General features: G+C 44.3%; 1 protein-coding gene across 1 annotated transcript in view; it reads right to left on the reverse strand.

The window, feature by feature from the left end:
- The window catches only part of DEUP1 (deuterosome assembly protein 1), a 61,914-nt gene extending 51,850 nt beyond the window's left edge, over positions 1-10,064 (reverse strand). Inside the window, exons 1-2 of the mRNA XM_054164790.1 lie at positions 10,021-10,064; positions 258-429 (exon numbers count right to left, since the gene is read on the reverse strand). Of these exons, the coding sequence (XP_054020765.1) occupies positions 258-429; positions 10,021-10,064 (216 nt within the window). The remainder of the gene's footprint in view (positions 1-257; positions 430-10,020) is intronic.
- Positions 10,065-11,023: the final 959 nt, after the last annotated feature.

The raw sequence follows: 11,023 nt of genomic DNA on the forward strand, positions 1-11,023 counted from the left end.
GTAAACACTGTGTGTTTTGTATACATGCATTGCATTTCACTCTTGCTTGTAAAATACAGCTTTTCATTCGCTTCTCCGGCTGAGTTTAGCTGTGCTTTATGTTGGGGGTGGATTAAACCTCTAACCACTACAAGAACAGAAGCACCCTTCAAAACAAAACAGTAAGGAACAAGCAAGTCTCTTTATAGAGCATTTAGAACATAACATTAACTACCAGAATAAACACTTTCTTTATAGAAGGTGATATTCTGAAATACCTCTTGACCTTTTTGGTCCAGCTTGCTTCGGACGCTTGCCAATTCTTGATCCTGGATATCCATCTTTGCTTCTAAAGCTTTCATCTTCCTTTCCCATTCCACTTTCTTGCTGTTTACTATGACATCAATTTGATGCACTAATTCCTGAAGATCAGCCTCACATGGAGAAGCTCTAATAATAAAAACAAACAAACCAACTAACCAACCAACCCAAGCCAAATCCAAACCCAACCCAAACCCAAAGAAAAACAAATAACAAAGAAAGCCCAACCAAACAAAAAACCCAACCCAAACCCAAACAAACAATTTCAAATAGAATCATAGGAATCATAGGATCACCAAGGTTGGAAAAGACCTCAGAGATCATCAAGTCCAACCTGTCACCCAATGCCTCTAGTGTGAGGTGTCCCTGCCCATGGCAGAGGGGTTGGAACTAGATGATCCTTGTGGTCTCTTCCAACCCTGACTGATTCTATGATTCTGTGATTGCAGCTTAGGTCTGGAATTCCTTGTTTATTCCTTTCTTCATAGCCTCAGATGTTTTTCACCTCATCAAAGAATAGACAGTGTATCTTTTTTTATCCAGCCAGGTCTCCAGTCTGGTGTAACTGATATTTGTAACCTCTTCAAGGGGAATTTTAGATTGGATATTAGGAAACATTTCTTTATCAAAAAAGTGGTCAGGCATTGGAACAGGCTACCCAGGGAGGTGGTGGAGTCACCATCCCTGGAGGTGTTGAAGAAACATGTAGACATGGCACTTGGGGACATGGTTTAATGGCCATGGTGGTGTTAGGCTGATGGTTGGACTGGATGATCCTAGATGTCTTTTCCAACCAAAACCAATTCTATGATTCTGTGATTCTATATAACAGAATAATGACATAAGGTTAATTTATGGTGTATTAGAAGAGCCATCAGAAGCTGAAAGCAGTCAGAGTTGCCCTCTTTATTGTCCTCTTATAATTCTATTCATATATTAATTCTAAAAATGAAACTTTGCCTGGACAATGCCAAAGGGTGTTTAAATCTCCTGGCATATAACATTTTCCAGACATAGAAGATTTATCTGAATGTCAGTATGGAGATTTCCTTATTCAGTATTCATCCCAACTTGCTATTTGATGATGAAAATAAGAAAAAAGAAATAGAATAGAATAGAATAGAATAGAATAGAATAGAATAGAATAGAATAGAATTAACCTGGTTGGAAGAGACCTTTGAGATCACCCAGTCCAACCTATCCCCCAACACCATCTAATCAACTAACCCATGGCACCGAGTGCCCCATCCAGTCTCTGGATACTTCTTTGTGCATAATTCTTTCAGCACTCTAAAATTTATTTGTATGAGTGACAATTTCTTGTCAAAATTACACAGTCCTTCTAGGGTATATAAGATATTTTTTCCCTGAAGTGTTTTGGAGAGTTAACCTCCATTGCCTCCTGTTTTCATAGAATCATAGAATCAATAAGGTTGGAAAAGACCTCAAAGATCATCAAGTCCAACCTGTCACCCAAGACCTCATGACTAACTAAACCATGGCACCAAGTGCCACATCCAATCCTTTTTTGAACACCTCCAGGGACGGTGACTCAACCACCTCCCTGGGCAGCACATTCCAATGGCTAAAACTCTCTCTGTGAAGATCTTTGTCCTCACCTCGAGCCTAAGCTTCCCCTGGTGTAGCTTGAGACTTTTGCCCAGTTAACCTTCATTGGTTTCTGAACTGTTAACATCTCACAATCCATAAATTTTCAGCTGGAATTTCAGAGTTTCAGTGACTTATATCAAAGTCAGAATCGTTCTAGAACTCATGGATCTATTCAACATTCAGTGAAACATTCCAGCCAGGGGAAAAAAAAGAAGAGGGTATCAAAATGAAATATTGAAAAGTACCTGAACATTTTGTTTTCCTGATTTAATGATTCAGATCCACTAATGTAGGATTCTAGGGTTTGGGAAAAATATAAAGGAGACAATGTACACTCTCAACTAATTCCTAGGCCAGTCACTGGTGGTGTCCCCCAGGGATCAGTGCTGGGCCCCATGCTCTTTAATATCTTTATTGACGATCTGGATGAGGGCATTGAGTCAGTCATCAGTAAATTTGCAGATAACACCAAGCTGGGGACAGGAGTGGATCTGTTAGAGGGTAGGAGAGCTCTGCAGAGGGACCTTGACAGGCTGGACAGATGGGCAGAGTCCAAGGGCATGAGATTGAACACATCTAAGTGCCAGGTTCTACACATTGACCACAACAACCCCAGGCAGTGCTACAGGCTGGGGACAGAGTGGCTGGAGAGCGGCCAGGCAGAGAGGGACCTGGGAGTGCTGGCTGATAGTAGGCTGCACATGAGCCAGCAGTGCTGCCAGGTGGCCAAGAAGGCCAATGGCCTCCTGGCCTGTATCAGGAACAGTGTGGCCAGCAGGAGCAGGGAAGTCATTCTGTCCCTGTAGCACTGGTTAGGCCACACCTTGAGTCCTGTGTCCAGTTCTGGGCCCCTCAGTTTAGGAAAGTTGTTGAGATGCTGGAACATGTCCAGAGAAGGGCAACAAAGCTGGGGAGGGGTTTAGAGCACAGCCCTGTGAGGAGAGGCTGAGGGAGCTGGGGTTGCTTGGCCTGGAGAAGAGGAGGCTCAGGGGAGACCTTATTGCTCTCTACAACTACCTGAAGAGAGGCTGTAGCCAGGTGGGGGTTGGTCTCTTCTCCTAGGCAACCAGCACCAGAACAAGAGGACACAGTCTCAAGCTGTGCCAGGGAAGGTTTAGGCTGGATGTTAGGGAGAAGTTCTTCATAGAAAGAGAGATTGGCCATTGGAATGTGCTGCCCAGGGAGGTGGTGAAGTCACCATCACTGGAGGTGTTTAGGAAGAGACTGGATGGGGTGCTTGGTGCCATGGTTTAGTTGATTAGATGGTGTTGAGTGATAGGTTGGACTTGATGATCTCTGAGGTCTTTTCCAACCTGGTTAATTCTATTCTATGCTATGCTATGCTATGCTATGCTATGCTATGCTATGCTATGCTATGCTATGCTATGCTATGCTCCCTATAAAATAAAGGGGAATTTTATTCCATTAACACTCAGAGCTGCTTTTGGCCTGTTACAAGAAAGAATGAGTTACTGAACAAATTGCTTAACTAAGTGTGTGAGCACATAAATTCTCTGTAAAGCTTAATTTTTATCGAGTCATAGGGCATAAAAAAAAATATATCAGGCTGTTTTCTACCACTATGATTAATTACACATCACACACTCATCAAAGACTTCAATTTGATCTCAGTTTATTTAAATTGAGATACAAGACCAGAATTAGTTAAGAGAGTATTTGTGATACTTAGCACCGTGACAGAATAATTTTGGTTGGAAAAGACCTTTAAGATTATTGAGTCTAACCATTACCTAATTCTACCAAGCCTGGTGCTGAACCATGTCCCTCAGCACCACATCTCATGATGCTTTCTTCAGGTAACTTCAATTATTTTTATCAACTTCTTTAAAAAGCAACACCAAACCAAACCAACCAACCAACCAACCAACCAACCAAACCCACAAACCATCACAACCACAACTTCTAAGAAGTTTTAGTATTTAGAATCCTGCAAGCACCTGCTGCTGCTGAGATCTGAGGAGGTAATAGCTTCATATTTTAGAGTAATTCCAAGAAACACTGCTCCAAGCTGTTGGGTGGGGGGGTTGGCTGGTGGATTTATCTTCAGTGGAATTCACAGAATCAACAAGGTTGGAAAAGACCTCAGAGACCATCAAGTCCGACATATCATGCAACACCTCATGGCTAACTAAACCATGGCTTCAAGTGCCATGTCCAGTCCCCTCCTGAACACCTCCAGGGATGGTGACTCCACCACCTCCCTGGGCAGCACATTCCAATGGCCAATTACTCTTTCTGGGAAGAACTTCCTAACATCCAACCTGAACCTCACCTGGTGCAGCTTGAGACTGTGTCCTCTTGTTCTGGTCCTGGTTGCCTGGGAGAAGAGACCAACCCCCACCTGGCTACAACCTCCCTTCAGGGAGTTGGAGAGAGCAATAAGGCCTCCCCTGAGCCTCTTCTTCTCCAGGCTAAGCAACCCCAGCTCCCTCAGCCTCTCCTCATAGGGCTATCCAGAGCTCATAGAATGTTGGATATAGATATTATTATACTGAGTACCAAAAGGAGCATGTATCTCACTGAAGTGCAGGAAAACCTTTCATTGACTATTTTTAGCCAGAGGAATAATGTCTTCAATTTTTAAGCTTTTTGAGGAGTAGCATTTCTTTCAGTTCACTTTCTATAGATATTTACTTTCCATACTATTTTTTTTTAGTGTCATTTGTTATCAACATGTTTTGTTCTTGTATGAGTTAACTGCTGATGCTTTTCTACTTTTTCCCACTTCTCTTTTAGGGCTTTTTAAATACCTTCTGAGTTTCCTGTTCTAGGAAATAGAATAAATAAAACAGAATAGGATAGAATAGAATAGAATAGAATAGAATAGAATAGAATAGAATAGAATAGAATAGAATAGAATAGAATAGAATTAACCAGGTTGGAAAAGACCTTTGAGATCATGAAGTCCAACCTATCACCCAACACCATCTAATCAACTAAACCATGGCACCAAGTGCCTCATCCAGTCTCCTCTTAAACACCTCCAGTGATGGTGACTTCACCACCTCCCTGGGCAGCCATTTCCAGTGGCCAATCTCTCTTTCTGTGAAGAACAGTTGGCCCTGATGACCTTACAGTTGGACCTGATGATCTTACAATTGGACTTGATGATCTTAACAGTTGGACCTTAATGGTCTTAAATCTCTTTTCCAACCTAAGTGATTCCATGATTCTACATTCTGGGGGGAATGTCATTGATAACATGCCAAACAATTAGGACTCTGCTTCATCAGAGACACACTTAACCAAACACAAACTAAGCTATGAGCTCAAAGGTAATATCCCTATTGCTAGCAAACCTTCAACTGCTGAGCCAGCTGCCAGCACAGAACAGTAAGCTAATTAACACAGTCCACTACTGTAAATGACTGCAAACGAAGACTTAACATAAGCAGGCACTTTTACTCCTGGTCGTTGATATCACCATCTTATATGAGTGCTAGCATGAAAATGCTTCCTGCCTTTTCTGGTAATCTTTCACATCCCAGCTTTTTGGCCAGTGCTCCAAATGTCTGCCCTCACAGTGCCCACACAAACACACTGTGGTCACCTGGAATGTGAATTGTGCTCTGGGTGAAGTGCTGGTCACACACTCTGCATTTCATATCCTGCGTGTTCAGCCTCTGATTGCACTACACTAAAAAAAGAGTTCATTAACATAGAATCATAGAATAATTGGGTTGAAAGGGACCTTTAAATGTAATTTTTTTGGTGCTTAAAAGTTGCATTTCTAATTTGGATAATTATTACAGGAAATTGGAGAAAATTTGCTAGAATAAGTTCTCAGGGGAGACCTTCTTGCTCTCTACAGCTACCTGAAAGGAGATCATAGTCAGGAGGGGGTTGGTCTCTTCTCCCAGGCAAGCAGCACCAGAACAAGAGGACACAGTCTCAAGCTGCACCAGGGGAGCTTTATGCTTGAGGTGAAGAGAAAGTTTTTCACAGAAAGAGTTATTTACCATTGGAATGTGCTGCCCAGGGAGGTGGTGGAGTCACTGCCCCTGGAGGCGTTCAAGAGGGGAATGGACGTGGCACTTAGTACCATGGTTTAGTAGTCATGAGGTCTTGGGTGACAGGTTGGACTTGATGATCTCTGAGGTCTCTTCCAACCTTATCAATTCTACAATTCTATGATCTCTGAGGTCCTGAGGTCTTTTCCAACCTTGTTGATTCAATGATTCTAGATTTACAATTTCATAATTGAGCCAAAATGATTTGTTTTTAAAGCAGAATTCTTCAAAACCTTTTTATACCAACAAATACTTGAAGCTTAAGCAGTGTTAAGCTTGGAAAAGTATTTTTAAACAGACATAAAAGTTTGAATGCCTTTTTAATGTTAAAGCTGTTAGCAATGCCATTTAAAATTTAATAGGAGTCATATAATGACAATAATCAAAGTGCAAATGAGCAGTACACTGTGGTGTGCAAAACAAACACACCCCACTCCCAAGTGCCTGAAATTTATCTTGAAATACCATTAATGATGCAGTAGACTTTGATTGCCTCTGGGTGGATAATAAAAAGGGATTTTAAAAACAGAAGATGAAACAATAGTGCATCAGGACCACCTTTTATTTATGCACTAGCCAGAGCTTTCTAGCTCTGTTTATCTGCCCTTTGTTTCAGAGTTCTGCACAGATCCTGTTTTACATTACTGTTCCTTAATAGATGTATCACAGTATCACAGTATCACTAAGGTTGGAAGAGACCTCAAAGATCATCAAGTCCAACCTGTCACCACAGACCTCATGACTAGATCATGACGTCCAGCCCTCTCTTGAACACCTCCAGGGATGGTGACTCCACCACCTCCCTGGGCAGCACATTCCAATGGTGAATGACTCTCAGTGAAGAACTTTCTCCTCACCTTGAGCCTAAACTTCCCCTGGCACAGCTTGAGACTGTGTCCTCTTGTTCTGGTCCTGGTTGCCTGGGAGAAGAGACCAACCCTTTCCTGGCTACAACCACCTTTCAGGTAGTTGTAGAGAGCAATGAGGTCACCCCTGAGCCTCCTCTTCTCCAGGCTAAACAACCCCAGCTCCCTCAGCCTCTCCTCACAGGGCTGTGCTCAAGGCCTCTCCCCAGCCTTGTTGCCCTTCTCTGGACACATTCAAGTGTCTCAATGTCCTTCTTAAACTGAGAGGCCCAGAACTGGACACAGAATATTATTACCCATGCATTTTTAGAATAAAGTTATAATTTAGAAACTGACATTTTAAGAAATGTTTGATTCCTGTTGTCAGTCTCTACTTCATGCCTTCTGCTTCATGACTTCAGGTTTGCTGGCAAATAGGATGGCCATCTTTGCACAAATACAAGCAAAAGCTGTGCAGAACAATGTTGACAAAGATTTCAGTCTTGCATAGTACATTTGTTAGGTTTTGATCCTTTACCCAGCTTCTAGGACCAATAAGTAATTCATTTTACCTTCTGAAAACTTGCTTTTGAAATGGGAAATCTGTAAACCTGTTATGACAGAGTGCACCACTAGAATCCTCTATCCCAAAGTTCCATTATATGAATCACAGAATTAACCAGGTTGGAAAAGACCATCAAGATCATCGAGTCCAACCTATCACCCTACACCATCTAATCAACTAAACCATGGCACTAATTGCCTCATCCAGTCTTATTTTAAACTCTTCCAGTGACACCACCTCCCTGGGCAGCACATTCCAATGGCAAATCACTCTCTCTGTGAAGAATTTCTTCCTAACATCCAGCCTAAACTGAAAAATTGTTTTAGAATCATAGAATTGTTGGGGTTGGAGGGAACCTCAAGGATCATCCAGTTCCAACCACCCTGCCACAGGCAGGGACACCTCACACTACATCTGGTTGCCCAGAGCCACATTCAGCCTGGCTTTAAAAACTCCTGGGGAGGAGGCTTCTACCACCTCCCTGGGCAAACCCTTCCAGTGTCTCACCACCCTCATGGGGAGGAATTTCTTCCTAACATCCAATCTGAATCTACCCATTTCTATTTTTTTCCATTCCCCCTAGCCCTATCATTCCCTGACACCCTAAAGTCCCTCACCTGCCCCATTTCCCCCCTTTTCCCCTCAAATCCCAGAGCACCTGGGCTGTGTTTGAGTCTCCTCCCACCCCAGGTGTGGCCACTTGGCCCTCCCCACCCACTGCCCTATTTAATCCCCCCCAGGAAGGGCAGCAGCCCCAAGCTGAGCCCATCTGGGCTGAGGATCCTCCTCTCATCCCTGGTGAGTGCCCATGGTGCACACTGGGTGATGGTGGTGGTGACAACAAAGGCCGGGGGGCCTGGTGGCCCCCCGGTTGTTAGGGGCCATGCTTGATGACTCCTCCAGTATCACCCATGGGTGCTGGCTGGGCTTCCTCACTGGGGCTGAGCTCCTCTGGCTGGTATCTTGGCTGGTGAGGGCTCTGCCCCCAGCTCTGGGCTGGGTGCAGGAATGGTGGTGGTGGAGCAGCAGCTGTTTAACCATAAGATATTATGCTAACTACAGAATACAGAAATAACCAGGTTGGAAAAGACCTTTGAGATCACCGAGTCCAACCTACCACCCAACACCCAAACTATCACCCAATCAGCAAAACCATGACACCAAGTGCCTCATCCAGTCTCTTCTTAAACACTTCCAGTGATGGTGACTCCACCACCTCCCTGGGCAGCACATTCCATTGGCCAATCTCTCTTTCTGTGAAGAATTTCTTCCTAACATCCAGCCCAAACCTCCCCTGGTGCAGCTTGAGACTGTGCCCTCTTGTTCTGGTGTTTAGGTGGGATGGGTTGGTTGATGGGTTGATGGACGTGATGATCTTGAAGGTCTCTTCCAACCTGGTTTATTCTATGTATTCTTTTTTTCAGATTAACACTAAAATAACTAAACTAAAAGAAAAGTTGATTGTGTTGTGATGAAAAGTGCACTTGATGTTTGGGGAAAAAACAATTGTGGTTATTACTTGTGCAATGCAGAGAATGACTTTAGAAATTAATAGCCTTAGTTTTAAGATTTTTGAATGTTCTAAAAGCTGTGATATGTAAATTTTTACTGCTGTAGCCTAGCAGCTTCAACTTTAAAATCATAATAAAACATCACATCACTTTTATTCCACCCCCCTCCCCACCCCCCTTTTGTTCAGGTATTAAGCTTTAAAAAACTTAAATCACTAACAGGAATAGTCAGTAGATTATTTGCTAAAGCAATATCATAGTATCAGTCAGGGTTGGAAGGGAGGATCATCTGGTTCCAACCCCCCTGCCATGGGCAGGGATACCTCACACTAGATCAGGCTGGCCAGAGCCTCAGCCAGCCTGGGCTTAAACACCTCCAGGGACAGCGCCCCAACCACCTCCCTGGACAACCCATTCCAGGGCTTCACCACTCTCATGGTGAGGAACTTCTTCCTCACATCCAGCCTGAATCTCCCCATCTTCAGCTTCATTCCATTTCCCCTAGTCCTATCACTACCTGAGATCCTGAGAAGTCCCTCCCCAGCCTTCTTGTAGGCCCCCTTTAGATACTGGAAGGCCACAATTAGGTCACCTGGGAGCCTTCTCTTCTCCAGACTGAACAGCCCCAACTCCTACAATCTGTCCCCATAGGAGAGGTGCTCCAGCCCTCTGATCATCCTTGTGGCCCTTCTCTGGACACATTCCAGCACCTCCATATCCCTCTTGCAATAGGGGCTCCAGAACTGGAGGCAGTACTCCAGGTGGGGTCTCACCAGAGCTGAGTAGAGGGGGAGAATCACCGCCCTTGCCCTGCTGGCCACACTTCTCTTGCTGCAGCCCAGGATCTGATTGGCTTTCCAGGCTGCAAGTGCACACTGAGAGCTCATGTTGAGCTTCTCGTCCACCAGCACCCCCAAGTCTCTCTTCTCAGGATAAGATATGTTGTCTTAATTACCAGTAACCTCTCGTTTGCATAGAAAGCAGCAGAAGATATTGAGAAAGAATTACATGTGTTTCTGAAGTAATTAATATTAATGAACAATAATAATATTACAACAATGCTAATAGTAATAATATAATAATATTTTGTTTCACATTTTTAATAAAGCCACATCATTTGTTATACATCCAACTCCCAGACACAGGCTATTACTTACTTAGTGATAGCTTGTTCCTGAAGCACTTTTAAGTCCTGCTCCATATTGCTGATGGTAGGTTTAATCTGTTGAAACAACAAAAATCAAGTAATTTGTGCATTTCCACTCAGACAAGTAGCATGTACTGGCTAGTTCTGTGCTTCCCCTTCAAATTCTGTAACTGCCACTGCAAACAACAGGGACAGGGGAATGTAGCTCTAATTATAGGCTGGAATAAGCTAGATGAAAACTCATCTCAGTGTCAGCAGCTCTCCAGCACTGAAATACCAGAAGTGCTGCTATCTTGAGGATAACCCTGAGTTTCCATGAGGGATTTTGTTGTAGATCATTCCTGATTGTGTGATGTCAATGATTTGCCAGGACACTCTGCAACACAAACCTAAATTTGTCATAGATCAATGGCTGCAATCATCAGTCATGTCTCATACCCTCACACACCCTGATTAGCCAATCCCTAGGCCGTAATTGCTCTCCAACACAATTTTTAACTTCTAATGACTATTCACTCTTTTGCTTAGCAGATGTGGTGCTGAGACATAAAACCTTCAAGTACCTCAGCTGCTAGGACCAGCTTGGCTCTGTAGCTCCAGGAGGTCACAAAGAGATGAGGCAAGCCTGGCTGTATGAAAGAACAGGAACCAGCCACAAGACGGGTGACAGGGTGTCAGGAAACAGCCCTAATTCTTCGCGGGATGAGCAGTGATGCTCTCAAGGTCACGGGCATTAGTACAGAGGGAAGTGAGGACACCACCACATGGCCCTGCAGCCTTGGCTCCCCAGGCACCAAGCACCGAAGGTGGCACTGCCACAGGACCACCTCCCTTGAGTCCGTGGAAGAGCAGCACCTGAGCTGACACAAGCACCGGGGCAGCCTCGGCTGTGCCACGGCACCCCTCGAGCCCCCGCGGCCGGCCCCGACCGTTACCTGCTCCTCAGGCTGCTCCTCCTGCGCCTGAAGCGAAGTCGCTATGGCCGCGGCGCGAGCTCCGCAGCCCAGCCGCCC

The sequence above is a fragment of the Dryobates pubescens genome, chromosome 10, assembly GCF_014839835.1.
Source record: "Dryobates pubescens isolate bDryPub1 chromosome 10, bDryPub1.pri, whole genome shotgun sequence".
Taxonomy (NCBI): Eukaryota; Metazoa; Chordata; class Aves; order Piciformes; family Picidae; genus Dryobates; species Dryobates pubescens.